We start from the raw sequence: 16,419 nt of genomic DNA on the forward strand, positions 1-16,419 counted from the left end.
AAACTGGGGCCCGATTAATTAAAGCTCAACAAGGATAGAGAGGATTCACTTCCATCAGTGAAGCTGGGTGATCCAGCAAACCTGGAAGGGTTTTCTGCAAAGTCATTTGTCATTTATTAGCAAATGTTTGAATCAAGATTTATATAGCGCCAACATATTACGCAGCACTGTACAATAAATAGGGGCGGCAAATGACAGACAGATAAAGACAGTGACACAGAAGGAGGAAGCCCTCAAGAGCTTACAATCTAGGTGTATTATTAGAATTCTTAAGTTTATGAAAAGTCTTTAATTCACCCAACATAAGTATTTTTAAAAATTCTGTGACCAACACATCAAGCTTTTGTAATGCTCAAGTGACCCCAAGAGATAAACCCTACCTACCCTACATGATTATGTCTGGAGGGGCTCTGTGCAAGATGTGCATGGTCAGTCAATGGATGGGAATGTCGGGTTTAAATTAGGACTGCTTGTCTTGCAGAGGTGAACAGTCTGAGTTGTAAAAGGTTTTCAGGGTGACAGCTGTGCACACCAACCTCAGTAAAACATTTAAAGAGCATTATTGAACAAAGGAACCTGAAAAACGTCACACAGCTGGGACAAAGCCTACACTGCTCACAGCTACAAAATACAGCTGCAGGCACAGGAAATGAACCACTCGGAAAGTATCACTTTTTTTTATTACTTCAAGGGTCTTTTATGTTTATCAGGCCATCTCTAGCCACTCAAGAAGGTTGCTGTAGGCAACTTGTCTGGGGCAGGTGAAAGCACCTGATAATTAACATTTCAACAACGCCATTACATTTCTGTGCCACTAACACAAACAGAGGGCACTTGTTACCTTCATTAACAACAAAAGACCAAGTGACACGTCTGTGCATAAAGGAAATTGTCCCCACTACACTCAATTTATTCTTCATGAGATCAAGCAGCAATGGAAGGGTTCCAAATTACGTGAAGTCATATCTGGGGAAGAAAGGGGGGGGGGGGGGGGGAAGGGTACATGCTATGACGGCATGGTTGTTCTGCCCCATTTCTCTGCAATTAAAGTTCCTATATTTGCAAAGGAATATGAGTCATGTTATTTTCATGGTTGCTTGAGTCAGGTTACACTAATTTTTCATTTCAGGATAATCTGCTCCTTACTAGAAAATAACAGATTGTGGCCTTCGCCCACAAGCATCTCTCAGATTTGAAACAGAAACTTTTTTTTTCTTCTCTAAAAGGAGCTGCAAAGATCAACATCAATGCTAAAGGAATGTTTAATAATTATTAACAGATGGCAGGGAGACAAATACACCGAACATAAATAAATGGTTTACGTGGTAGAAAACATGTTACCTCTTCCCATATAGAAATCTGAGAAAGGAAAAACATATCACCCACAAAGCCATTTATTCTAGCTGTAGTGAACACTATATACAAAAGAAAGCTAGAGAAATAATTATAAGCTGAACATAAATAGACCCATCACTGAATGGTAATGTTCTGAATACCCCTGTTTACCAATGGTTATAATTATACAGACATATGGTGGCAGCTATTTTTCTTGATGTTACATATACAAGTTGTGCTTTCTACTTTGTAGTGCTACATGGAGGGACTGTGCTTTACTAGGTTTCTGGTGTAAGCACAAGCCTATTGGGAACTTTTTTGAACACACATCAATCTCTAAGTGACAGATCCTCTTTTTTTTATCAGCAGACATTAGGCAAAAGGAGATAGTCCTACTTCCTGACCAATGAATACTGTAAATATAGTAAGAATGTACAAATTTGTAGGTAAAATACAGCAAGTAAAAGTAATAGTTACAAAGATACTTTCATGCAAATCATAATTTTACTCCTGCAAATAGGGCCAGATAATTGCAGCAGCAGGGAACTGGTTGTGCGAAACATTTGTAAATGTAGCCAAGAACTGCACAGGACCATAAATCACACAGCGTTCTTTCTGAGCCCACAAGTCTGGGATCTCTGTGAGGCTATATACACTTTATGTTACAGCTATTTATGCTTTTATGGAAATTACTAAATGGTTATTTTCTATTATTATTATTATCCAGTATTTATATGGCACCAACATATTACGCAGCACTTTAATAAGTCCATAGTCAAGTCAGTAGCTGCCCCCTCAAAGGAGCTCACAATCTAATATCCCTACCATAGTCATATGTCATTAATACAGTCCAAGGGCAATTTTTTAGGGAAGAAACCAATCAATCTAATTGCATGTTTTTGGGATGTGGGAGGAAACCTGAGAACCCGGAGAAAAACCCACGCAACACAGGAAGAACCTGCAAACTCCATGCAGATCCTGGCCGAGATTTAAACCTGGAACCTAGTGCTGCAAAGGCCACAGTGCTATTCCTATACGTTAATAATAAATATCCCAACTATATACCAAGATGGCAGCTATTATCGTTACAAGCGTCCTAACTCTGCACTGGAGAGAAACCATAATATGCCTCCCCTTAGTTCTGTTACTTCAAAATGTAGCCATGTTTGCCCATCCTGCACAGAATATAAAAAATATCTGTGAAGTGACTCCAAACACAATGCAAATGTGATTTCTTGCACATGACGTGTCTAGTCCTGGGAGGCCATACTCTTGAGTTCCTACAAGCAGGAAGGGCCCCATTGCAACCAGGTATGGATAAGAAGTTATCCTAAACAGTATAAATCTGCCTGACCTATACTGCTTTGTACAAAGAGGTTGGAATCAGCAGTAGAAATCTTCCAAAAAAAAAATTATTTTCTTTTTTCTGCTCATGACCAAGTACAATGATTTAGTGGCAGTGGGTGCCCAATGATCATTTTCATCTTTCCATAGCCATGCACAGACCTACAAAGACATTTAGCAAAAGCAAATTTTTCTATCCTCACTGGCTGCAAGCTTGTTCCAGGTCAGCACCTCATTATGTAAAGCTGGGATCAAGGTGTAGTCTTAGAAAAACAGTCAGAACTAGCAAACCTATGCTCCCTTTTTATTATATCTATGCTCCCTATATTATATTTTACAGATAAAGCAATGTAGGTTTGCACACCCCCAAAAAAGACAAAAAAGTGAGTGATTTTATCTTTCCAGCATAAACAATTGTTCAAGCACAGTTGGAAGGAAGAAATGCATAACTTGGGGGTTACTTCCTACTGTGCTGTCACTACACCCAGCATCATGGAGATGCCTTCCATTCCACTGTCAGTCCTCACAGTGCTCTGGGGCACAGACTGCTAATGATTACTTTGCTAGTCAGGAACTCCCTGGGAGACACAGCCGAGTCAGCTGATCTTGATAAAGTGTTTCCTATCAATATCAGAACTTAAAAAATATTTAGAAGAGCAGAAATGTAAATATTAGAAATCAAATTGGAAAACAGAAAAAAAAACTGGAAACCTTTCAGGGAGCAATAATAAAACAAATATTAATACTTAGTTTCAAAGTATTTTCACCTTCAAGTGTTACAATTGTAAAATGAATTACAATCTGCTTTTCTAGTGGGTTGATGGTTACTACATTCTACCCCAAACCTGCACCAGAACCCTTGTTCTTAACAATATTCTCGCAGGACATGGTTCTAAAATGTATACAAAAGTTGGAAGCAATGGAAGTGTACATAATCCTCCTGGTACAGGTTTCCTAGAAGGATGTGTCTTCTTGAAGCATCTGAAAGGTGTCCCTGACAGACCCCAGTTCTCCAGTTATGCCTCTGTCCTGTGCTTTGCCATTCAAAGAGCAGCTTTATCGTCATCATTGTGAATGACAATGCACAGGGAGAGGACAGAGGCTCAACACTGGAGTCCATCACTGACACCTTTTCAATGTGGTAGGGAGCTGGAAACATGGCCCACTGTAATTTTCAGGAGAGGCTCAATGCAGCTTTTAGACAACTCAAAGTAAACAAATACTTGCTGGCTAAACAGCCATAGTAGAAAATATTAAAGCGTTGAAAAGTGTAAAGAACAAAACATCAAGGACTACACTTGATAGTAATTTTTTGTATGATCTATTCACTAAAATGGCAGCCTACTTGGATTTGGGGCACACATTCCAGAGAGTAGAACAAGTCCGTTTCAATTCAAGGCAAAAAGAAAATCATCCCCAGAGCTGAGGCTCTGGATGTGGTAAATGTCCCAGCCTATATGTAAATTGAATATTAAATGGATTTTTTGTCTTTGCCACCCACTGGTCTATGGCAGCAAGAGGGAGTGGAGAAAATAATGCAAGTAATGCCAGATGTTGCGTTTATTTAGGAGACGCTGCAATCTTATAAATATATCAGCTAAAATCTTTTACCTCTGTGGCTACCATCAGTTATTTCACAACATTACAGACTTTTATCAGCCTCGGTTTTTACTGATAATTTATCTGGTGGCTCAGACTGATGTTGTAGCACTCTGAGGGCAGAAGGAAATGGCCCAATTCTCTCATCATCTCTGTTCCCAAGGATACTATTTCCTTTACATTTTCTCTGCCCATCTGCAAAATCTTAGTAGTAACTTTCAACAGGTTTTTTTTATATATATTTTTTATGCCAGTGGTCATTACTAATTTGAGAAACAGACCCACCATTTCTGTGCAATAAATACAAAATACTAAAAGTAGTACCATATCTACTGTGACATAAGACGCCAAAATAACCAGTACCATTGTGCATTTTCCTTTAGATTAGATCACAAACTGGTACCTGAAAAAAGCTACAGCAGTTCATTAGCCAACAGCTGCTGAACAAATATTAGTCTAATCAGTTAGAACCTCCAAACTTGGGACACTGTTTGCTTTAATTAATTACAACACAATAGTGAGAAGTTTCAGTCACATTAGTAGTTAAATTCTAATGCTAAACCTACCTTGTGCAGAGACACAAGATGTGGATTATGTTATGTAGTGAAAAAATTGTCTCTAGGCATGGACCTGATATTTTGACACTTCTGATATCAACTTTGCACTTTATGTGTATTCCTGGCTTGAAAAGGTCTTCCGATGTAATTTAGGTGGTCCTGGAACTTTTTCTTATCGTTTCTCTGAATACAAGAGTTTCAGGATGTCTTAATTGTCCACACAAGGCACCTCTGCTTTACTCACATTTGTTTAATAAATGATATATTGCTGGCATTGCAAAAGCTAATTTACATCTGAAGATCTATGTGTTTATGACGAGGTGCCAGTTATTAATTGTTTCTTTCATAGATGTGCTTCTGCTCTCCCCCATTCTATTGACCTGTACAAAAACATGCATGCTCAGGAGAAACATCTCCAGTGCTCACATTTTGCCTCTGAAGTCTGCGGGTAGCTTAAGAAAGTAAAACCCATTAAAATCTCACTGGGGGATATTTACCAACAAAGCACAAGAGCGAAAAGTCAGATGCTAGCTCAAGGTTTGTAGCTTGCAAACTTGTCAATCAAAGCTAAGTGATAACATATAATTGTGGGTTATGAGACATGGAAATTCCTAGCCAACCTCACACTTTTTCAAGACTGGTACTAGCCTAATTAAACAGATAATATTTGCTATATGAAGAAAGAATTTTGTTGAGTTTCCTAAAAAAAACAAACTCATATTTAACACCGCTACTGTTCAGACACCACACAGGAAATTTAATCTATACAGATCACAATATAACTACCACATACTTACCATCTGCATGGTCTAATTGAAAATGGACATACCAGAGTTCCCATAAATATTATATTATGCTGTCAATATATTTACTAATACATTTACCTTCTCTCACACTATCACACAGATAGGCATACATTGTCCTTTTTGTTATTTCAGTATAGTACACTAGTACATTTTGCCAGTAAAAGGACAGTAATGTCTAATAATTAAGTATATCTTTCGCCCAACAAAAAAATGGCAACATCAATAAAAAGCCACAGCAACTGACAAAATGAAGCATTGTGCCAGGTGAATAACAATAAGAAGCCTTGGTTAAAAATGAGATGATTAGTAACTACACATTACATTCTAACAAACAATCATAACAAAAACATTAATTCATTAAAACAAAAGATGGCAACATACAATTTTATCAAAAGATAGAAGGGCTACACAAGGCCTTTACTTGCCAAGCCTTGGAGGAAAAAATGTTCATGCTAATACCCAGCAAGCAGCAGGACATTATTAAAGCACAGCCAGAGGGATCACTTAGTCACAGTTTACTAAATGGAGGAATGGAATTCATTTTTTTTTTTTTAATTCAAGCAAAATCCGAGCAGTGGTTTTAGCAGTACAAGTAGTAATAATAAAGCTTACACCTTCAGTGCAAATATATATTATTCTGCAAAATGCTGCAATAGGTAACAATTTTTGCACATAATATGAAATTCTGGTTCTTTCCACTGCTGCAACATCATGCTAATATTCTGTGCTAAAGCATACCTTTCACATGTATCACTTCTTTTGGGTTAGGGTTTTATTTCCTCTCTGTTATCTATAATACTGTAAAAACAGCCATATATTGTAATGGCCTCCGAGCCATTTGCTGAAGCATAGAAAATGTTTTATGTCATTGCTTACTGGATGCTGGTACAAGCTTAATATGGGGGACGTGGTGACTAGCTGAGCTGATATGCACCACTGAGGGGCACCACTGTATTTAGGGATTTCCTAAAATCCTTACATCCAACACTTCCACGAATATAAACCTCATAAGGTTTCTTCTGCTAACATTCATGGATTACACTAGTAACATGAAGGTCAGTAGAAAGAACCATAAATTGTCTTGAAATGGACTCTGGAGATCAACTCTTTTGAAAGTGTTGATTTCAGTAGACTTCAAAGGACCATTTTACAAAACTAAAGCAATGTTTGAAAGTTTGGGCAACAGAAAAAGTAAGCACTTTTCTTCTTTTTATGGTTCTTTTGCACTGCTCCCGTTTTTTTTCAGATTAGTTAAGCTTTTTTTTTTTTTTTTTTTTTTTTTTAAACAATTCAAAAGCAAAATCCCCTTGTTTGTTCTGCAAAAGCAACAAGAGAGTGTATCGCACCATTACATGGATGACAACAATCTCCTACATAGCTTTCCAGTTAAAGATTTGCTTCCACAGACAGCAGAATTAGTCAGGCACTAAAACAGTATCACATACAACTTTTCTCCCCCTTTATTTTTTTGCAGCTCCAGGAAAAAGTTCAACTCATTCATCACTGATAAAGGTGGGTGCATAGCAGGGAGAAGGGGGCATGTTTAATCAGTGTCAATAAGAACACAGAGGAAAAAACTCACAGGGACTAGCAGGATTTTTTATTTTTGAAAACACCACAAAGGATTACATTTAAAAAAAGGGGCCAAAAAGGACCTTTGTCAAGATTTAAAATTTAGCAGAGTCAACCAAACACGTAATGTTGCTCCAACATGGAATTATTTCCAGTTAATGAACCAAAAACGTCAGCGTAAAGTCTTGGCATTTGTGTTCCTCATAAAACAACCTCCTTGATTACAATCTGATCCATGGAAATACAATGCACCAAAATCATAGCTGCCCAGCCATTATACCAAACACAGTTGAAAACACTATACGAATCTTCAACTATGTGATGTTCTTTCTGTGTATTCTGCCAATGTAGTCTAACCTGTGAATCTCAACTCAGAATGCCAATGTCTGTTCCGGTTCCAAATTGAAAGGCTAATACTACCAAACACAATATTTACCACAGCTGTGAGCTGTTAAACTGCAGCCTGCTGTCACATACTACCCCAGAAGCCAAAAACTGGAAATCTTGAAATTAAAGAATGAGCTGTGATAGCACCAAAATATTTATTGCTACCATGATAACACAGGGTTAACAAAGTCAGAGAGCTGACACTTTACTATAAAGAATTAGACTTTAGGAGAAACACAAGTTTTAAATAATTAATAATAAGTATTTTTAAACAATAATTTAGCTTACAAATACTTACTAAAAGTAAACCTATTACAATCCAGTCATTCGGTACACATCTAGGCTTTATAAATACAAGCTGAGCCTTACTATCCTTCTTATTATTAAAGTGACAGGCACCTCAAATAAACCAGATCTCAAAGATTTCCCCCCCTCCCTTATTTTTTATAGTCATGTGATGCTTCAGGCCTAATCTTTCGCCCCCCCCCCCCCCTTTTAGGTGGGGTTACCCTTGGGTATTCTGCCTGCATGATATGGAGAACTCCTAATGATGTACAGGATTTAGCTCATATGGGAAAGGATAAGAGGATGCAGCAGCAATGGAGCTAAAGAAAAAAGGACAGACAGGAACATCTGCAATGCTACATTAATAGTCCCCTGCAACCAGAAGTGATGCGGTAAAGGAACCTGGATGGGGAAATTAGGCAATTATAGGTTTATTCAAAGGGTAAGAAAAACTAAAGTAAGGGTAAAAGGTCAGAGGGGGGTGGGCAGAAGAAAGATTTTGCCTTGAGATAAGGCTGAAAAAATGTAGAGGTTCTGGAGATGGGGTAGGGACCAGCTCGACTTTTATCTGAGCCCACCATAGCAAAGAATACATCTCCTTCTTACAGGAATGTAGATGTCCTGGAAATGACCCCATTCGTGTCTAGAGAAATCCATAAAGAGACCCAGAAAGGACAGATGATTGCTGTGAATGATGCAAACAAAGCTGTGGATATCAGATGAAGGTATGTTCGGACTAGGCAGTAAACTTGTACTCAGAATGGTGAAGATCAGTGCTTTAGGGCACTTCATTTGAAAGTGAAGTTCCTCTTTAATTTCACTGGTTAGATTGACATGTTCTTTAAAGACATGCACAAAGAGCTGCAGTATTTTTCTGAAAGCCTAAATATGTGGATTTGGAAACCGTCCACACAAAATCTTGTTTTAATTATGGCACGGACATCAAGGGGAAGCGCTCTGTAAAAGCAACTGACGGATATTTGAAGGAACCTCAGTGCGGGTGTGTTTGTGCCTGAAGAGGGACTGCTCTGTATGTGTGGATGGATAGAGTGCAAGACGGAGAAATTCCATACTGGAGATCTTTAGTGCAGAACAGTTTTAAAAAGAACAGCACAATAAAGTATCATACAAATGATCCACTGTGCCTCTCAGTAGGAGAAATAAAAGAACAAAAATTAATACATTTTGTGAAAATCCCAAATAAACACAGAGTGGTAGGTTGTAGTTTTTTTTACTATGTATTATTGCTGCATCCTTCCCAATCTCTCAGGGGGCTTACAAAAGAGTGGTAATAAACAATTTACAATGTTCCTCACCTACCCCAATTTGTGGCTGAAAAGCTTATGCAAATACCAGTATTTTAAAAAAGATTGCTTGTATAAAAGGTTTTTACACATGTGTTAAAATCTGATTGTGCAATTGTCTTGAGATTTACCAAACCATGTAACATGAGAAAAAATGTAATCAGTTCAACTTTTATGCAAACAGGTAGGACCTTTCACTTCAAAGTTGTTGGCAAGTTTAAGAAACAGTTTTACCAACCAAGAATTAGTAAAAAAAAAAAAAAATGAATTAGCAAAGCAGAAGTTTTTCAAATTTAATAATCTGACAAATAAACAAACACTCTTACCTTTTTATCGTAGGACAATGCAACAGATTAGCTTTAATGCCCTCATTCCCAGAGGCAAAGTAGTGCAATTTTTCAGAAAGAGAGAGAAATTGTCCTAAAAATGTTTTTTTACCCCCATTATGGAAAAAGTAGGGGAAAGCATTTACTATAATTATTATTTGAGATAATAAAGTCCTTACATTTCCTATCCTATAGACTGAACTGAAGAGGTGAGAGACGTCTCCAATTTGGATGGTACCAATTGTTCCATTGGAGGATTTCCTATTTAATTCTGTTATAGCAATTTACAATTTTGGATTACCATCAATTTTATTTTGTTACACTGGTAATCAGAACAATTTAAAATAATCTTTATAATGAGGACAGCAATAACAATCAGAAAGTGGTTCTATCCCCTTACCCTAATCTACCCAAAAAGGTTTTGCCTTTAGCCAGACTTTAATAATAGGGAGCTCTGTGTCAGGTCAATAAATAGCCTTTGTATCCCTTGATTAAAACAGGTAAATGTTAGGAAAAAAGAGCAGTCTTTGTTTCTTCTCATTACTGTTTGGGATTAGTCCAAGCCCAAAAAAAAGTGTGCAAAATACAATTCAATCTTTAACCATCTCAGCTATCAAATACAGACTACATGTTTGTATATGTGATATTAACACTGAATATTGTAATCAGTACAGAATCCCAAGTTTGCCAACAAAGCAACCAATGACCGAGTGACCAGAAACCTAAGTTAACGGCACTTCTCTTGATTCTGAGGTTATACTTCGGCTTTAGAAAGGGTAGTGACAAGCTGCTTGTTCAAACTGCCTATATTTCAGTTCAAGCCCACCCACTCAAATTGGAACAGGCTTTGATCTTTTAAGCACAAGTTTTATATGCCACACAAATGCGAGTTTCAGATTTACAATTTTAATTAGCCTTGTTTACAGTGTAGACATACCGCTTCATAACTGAATGTTGGACGGCAAGTTGGCAAATCCTGCCATGGCCATAATAAAATGAATTACTTAAGGATTTCCAAAGCATACATTACTAAAAGACAGTCATAAAATTATCATTTATATGCTTTTGAAATTGTGTAGTACATTTCAGTCTTCAACAAGAACAAGGATTATTCTGTTCAGCGAGTATCATTTATTCGGGCAATGACAAACATACGCTTTTAGGTTGATGGTGAAATCAGTGGAGCAGAAATTTACAACGTGGAGCGAAACCAAAATAAACAGTTAACAAGTTACTGGGCCCAGAGGTTGAAAGCTAAACTTCCACGCGTTTACTTAATGCCTGTGTTTATGCAGACATTTATATCAAATGCCAACAGGAAAATGAACCACAACTTTCAAAATGGCACTTTAAAAAACAGACTGTAAAACATAAACACAATATATAGGCACTTGTAGGATACACATACGGGAGTATGTCGCTCTGTGTACTGGTATAAACATAAAATGTAGAGCACTTGTGGCTTTATTAAGAGTTTTATCAAACAAAAATAAATGTCAGTCAACATTTCCTGTGTAAATGTGATGTATTTTTCTTCAAATAAATACCCAAGTTTGTTTTCAGTTCTCAAGCAGTGTTGTGAGAAGGGCAGTCAGTTAAAAAAGATCCAAACACTTACCCATGTATATGATGTGCATAGAACTCAAACTATGTAGACTACGCATACTAGCTGCTGATTTTTAAACATGAATGATAATTACTAAAAGAAAAAAAAAATGATAATGCCAACCTAGATATAGACAGATAAAACACTCTGATCATGCTCTTGTATATACAACCAGGACCCTACAATTTTTGTGAGATAATCAGACAATGTATGTAGAAAATATGACAACTGATGTCTATGCTTATAAATCCTCACCTATTTGGATAGCACATTTTAGTTCTTTCTCCATGGTCAGCGCTGAAAAGGGCCAAAACTCTTGACAGAGGTGGGTGTGCATATGTTGGCATACAATATATCTTTAAAGCGAAGTGGTCACAGCTACAATTATGCAAAAATATACTAATTCTTCCATTTCCATTACAAAGCCTAATTTGGAAAAGTAAAAACAAAAGTGCTTACCAACCATTAACCTGTACAAGGACCTTTCTCTGGGAAGGGCAAACCTGTCTCTGAATCATGCGATCCCATGCAGCTCCCCACAGCTGGCACTTTATCAGCCCTTCAAAGACCCGCATGGTGCTGGTTCATAAATAACCAGTATCTACACATCTGACAGCTGGCTGCAGTGAGTGGTACTAGTACCCCCGACTGCCGTCCCTTTTCATTCCCAATAGGGCTGCCACCGGAGACACCGTCATATAGCATCTAAAGAAAGGCAGAAGTTTCTGGCTGGAGAAAGCTGTAAACACATTGGAACCTCATTGCCGATGTGAACCTAGCCTTAGGGTGTCACAAAAGATAACTAATAAAGTGCTATAAGAACAATAGAGATAATACATTGTACACAGACAAGCTCATGAATGCCATAAATTAATCATTTAGGACTGAAGTTAAACACCAGAAGCTTTGCATGCCAAGATTTGTTTTTGGTACTGAAAAGATATAAGGGAAAGTCCAGAGGTCTAACGTACTCCTTTTAAACATCTTTAATAAACATATAAGGCTTAAGGTTGAATCATACTTTATGAGGAATTTGATTGATCATCTAAAAAAGATCAATCATGACATGGAAACTGTAAAAATTCCAGATCCACAGAATTTTTGGTGGAGTGATTTACTAATAATTCACATATTACCTAGATAAACAAATCACTGACTGGAAACGGACTGCTTCCTGAGCCCATTATCTTACTGTAGGAGCAGATCGAGTCACTTAAGGTCACACTGCTAGCAATAAACTGCTGACTAGATGTGTTGTTATGCATCATCACATAGGGAAGGATTTTGCAATAATGTGTCAGGAGACTTTATGTCTGTGTATGGACCTCCTAGCTAGCTCTTAACCAAACTATTTCAAATAAAGACTTTACGCAACTCTGATCTATAGCCCACACTCAGTACCCTGGCATCCATGGAGACATAGATAAAGGCAGATCCTTTATAGCATTTTGAAATACATTTCTGGTGTCACCCTGGGGTACGATTTGACAGTCTTTAGGTTTTATCTAGGTCTGCAGGACTTCCATTAGTTTACAGCCATGGTGTAGTTAGGCTATAGCCCAATCAATCACCTGGCTAAGGGGGTATCAAAGAATCCCTATCAGCTTTAAGAACCCTTCCTAATCCTCAGCTTTTTGAATCTCTTAAACTTTGATGAAAGTATTCCCTGTGAACTAAATGTGTGGAATCTCCCTACCACCTTTGTAGAATTACTATTTTAGCAAATATCACTGGCCTAAACCTCCAGCATATTCAATTGATGTGCATTCTTGCTCTGTATGAGACAATCCCCAGTCTATTTTACTACCATCTCTTCAATTTATGTTGAATTACAAGTCACAGCATTGCACAACAATGCCTCTACTGTTTCTGAACTCCTGGACTTCCCATTCCTTTACCTAGTCCATCTTTTACCCACACAATGCTTTTTAAAATACGGACAACCTTAAAAATAAAATCATGTCACTTTTTTGTCAGAATTATCGTAATTTTTTTTTTTGGGATAAAAAAAAATACTTTCTGTAAAGGTTTAACAAAACAAAACAGAACACTTCCCGAGTTAGGAAATGTTACAGTAAACTGTTGCCGGTGCAAAAATAAATTACAAGGAAAAAGTCACTATGCAGTTCTATCTAAATTCAGAATCGATTGCCATGATACCCGGAATTCCCGGCTTTCTCTCTGTGTGCCGGAAATAATTGAATGGGTTACATCATCCTGGCCTGGCCAATCAGGAAGGATGCAACTGTGGGTAAGCTAGATTTGCAGGTTTTCTTTAATCAACATGGGAGGTAAATCTCCCAAGTATATACTGGGACACATTATGAAATATAAAGAAGCTATACAAATGAAAAGATTAAAAATCATTCTAATTCTGAAAACACTACCATTAAACTGTTTAAATAAACTCAATTTTAGAAACGTAAAACACAAATACCAACAGGATGGAAAATAAAAATACTGACAACCTCGTGTCTAGCAAAAAAAGGGGTAAAACATAAGGAGACACAAGTAATGTAAATTCTCATTCATAAAATGTTGCTCTTGAGAATACACTGCTAGGAAGGTGTAAAAAGCAAAGTAAAGGAGAATGTTACATTGTTTATTTTAAATCTAAATTTAATACAACACATTACTGGCTTTCAACCTGTTACTTGATTCAAAAGGCTTCCATGGAAAATGTTAGGTAGGGAACATTTCATCTAAAAGATTAAAGCAGTAAATCCAAGACGTGACAGCTCAGAGATGGGAAGCAATGAAAAGCTAAATGCACAGTCTCTGAAGTCACTGTAACAAGAAAGCTGTAAAGTTAAATTACTCGTCCAGACATTATCTAAAATAGGTATTTAAAAAAACAACTTCACAGGAACACCTCCATAATATAATAATCAATTGTAAAAGCGACATCAACACTCATGTTAGAATGTCCAGAATGCGGTTGGGTTGAAAGCGGTGTGCGATTATCTCTGAAATTTTAAACAAATTCTCTACACTGTTGCAAATGGAAGTGAACTCCACTGCCATATTGTGCAAACATGCTCAGCCTATTTGCACATATTGAAAGACTTATCTGCCCCTCCAGCACTGAGACAGCTGTCTGGTTCCTTGTTGCCACCATCTTTGTTCAGTTTTCCTTTAGGTTTTAAGTCATGAAATGTTTTCAACCTGATCACGGTCATTGATGGTAACATCATGGACTGTTATTATTGATGGTCATTGATGGTAACAGTTCTGTATTTGTGAGGTTAAGTTGTGTTTTACCACTGTTTTGTGTGTTGTGTGGAGAATATTAAGTCTAAATGCAGCCTTCTGAAAATACTAGCTGCTCTTTTTATCAGTGCTGCTGGGGAGAGATTGGCTCTCCTGTTTAGTGCTCTACACGTGTGTATAATTTTATTGGCATGACCAACAGACATAAAATCAAAGCGCTTATATTTTCCTTCCTTTCAGTACTGGTCAACCTTTTCACTTGGCCACCACTGAACTACAACTGTACTTGGTGATGTAACATCTTCTCTTATTCACTTGGCACAGTCACCTTGGAGGAAGAGGCTGGCCATACCCACATCAGTGGTATCAGTTAGCCTTGCCCTCCTCCCTGGTAATTGACAGCAGGTGCAAGCTGTCTGTGGTCCCTCACCTATTGAGGGACACGACTGTGTAACATTGGTGCACCCACAAACCCTGAAAAGGGGAGAGAAAGCAGTCAAATGACTATTTATAATAAAAGGCCAAAATTAATTGTGTTCTTCGCTTACCTCTTCTATTTCTTTAGTCTTTGCTGCAATGGCTTTTGATCGGTTACTAATTGGATTTGATTCGTAGAGTTCTGAATTCCCAGGCACATTAGCTTCTAAGTCCGCTGGCTGGTCCCCATATAAAGCAGAAGATGATCCTGCCTTAGGAAACAATGTCAGACAGCTGGATAAGTGGTTATATTAATGAGAATAAATTCAGTATATACAGTAGGGAGCCAAGTCTGTACAGAAATATTAAAGGCCAACATACAAGCCTTTGTTAGCCATTCAGCAGTATGACATAGCCAAAAACAATTTTAGATGCTACTCTGGCCCTGCTGACTACTTCTACATGCAGTTCTCAAAAATCCTGCTACTAGTTTGTTTTTCTTATATGCTTATGAATTGCCGTAGAGTGTGATCAGTTCTGTGCTCTAGAAACTTCAAAATGTCAAAAACAGCAGGTTTTACCATGATTATATAAAGGCCTTTAAGTACCCTGAAGTTGGATTATTTTTTTCAGTGTACACTACATGGCCAAAAAATATGTAGACACTCTTCCAAATTTTTGGGTTTAGGTATTTTCAGTAAAGTGTACTATTAATGCAAATCACTGTTAAGACATTGTAGACAACTGCACACTTTCAGACTTGTTTCAACAGTTTGGGGAATGCCGCTATCTGGGACAGCATGACTGAGCCCCTTTACACAAAGTCAGGTCCAGAAAGATTTGTTTTGAAAACTTTGGTGTGCAGGAAGTCGTCTACACACTGTCCAGACCTCAACCCTATCAAACATCTTTGGTATGAACTAGAATTTATTAAACCAGGCATTCTTGTCAATCATCAGTACCTGACCTCACACATGCTCTCTTGTTTGCATGAGCACAAAATGCTAAAGGTAAAGTAGATGCAACAGAACGCAATATTAGTACTAGCTCATGACTATAAACCTTTAAAGCTCACATAGGTGTAATGGTTCACATTTTTGGCAATATACTGTATATTGGATTGCAAAACATGTAGTCTTGTCAGATATATGCAAAGTTACTACAGGGATAACAAGGAAAACAAAACACTGTAGCTAAATGGAAAATAAAAAGGCAATACCCCTTTAAAAACAAAACACTTTGGTGTGCAACTGTTTTAACATAAATATATTTTGCATAACCTTAAAAATAACCCTGCACACCTAAAATTTTCACTAGAAAACCATTCCATTGAAACGATATATACTTTTACAAAGTCTTCAGTGGCTTCAGGTACATTGCTTTCAGACACTTTCTCCATTTTCTCAGAAACCCACTTGCAGGCAGCTTCCACGAAAGCAATCTCTGACAGACGACTTCCTTTATCTTGGTCTATGCTCTGTAAAACGCAAATCATTTAGTTTATGAAGTGCGTGATAGATGTATTCCTATTTGTAACCGATCACCTGTTAAGATCTGTTTGCCATATGCTGAGAGATGTGTATGTGTCTAATCTAGGTCCTGGAGACATACAGGTGAACTCAACAGGGATATATATATATATATATATATATATATATATATATATATATA

The 16,419-nt window shown here is 37.4% G+C and overlaps 1 protein-coding gene across 4 annotated transcripts in view; it reads right to left on the bottom strand.

The window, feature by feature from the left end:
* Nucleotides 1-16,419, bottom strand: part of PPHLN1 (periphilin 1) — a 54,463-nt gene that overhangs the window by 4,662 nt on the left and 33,382 nt on the right. For 3 of the 4 annotated variants that reach the window (XM_072401469.1, XM_072401467.1, XM_072401468.1), the window contains 2 exons: nucleotides 16,094-16,225; nucleotides 14,880-15,020 (listed from right to left, as the gene is read on the bottom strand). In XM_072401469.1, coding sequence (XP_072257570.1) covers nucleotides 14,880-15,020; nucleotides 16,094-16,225 — 273 coding nt within the window. The remainder of the gene's footprint in view (nucleotides 1-14,879; nucleotides 15,021-16,093; nucleotides 16,226-16,419) is intronic. The other variant, XM_072401471.1, reaches the window with a different exon arrangement.

Source organism: Pyxicephalus adspersus, chromosome 2, assembly GCF_032062135.1.
Source record: "Pyxicephalus adspersus chromosome 2, UCB_Pads_2.0, whole genome shotgun sequence".
Taxonomy (NCBI): Eukaryota; Metazoa; Chordata; class Amphibia; order Anura; family Pyxicephalidae; genus Pyxicephalus; species Pyxicephalus adspersus.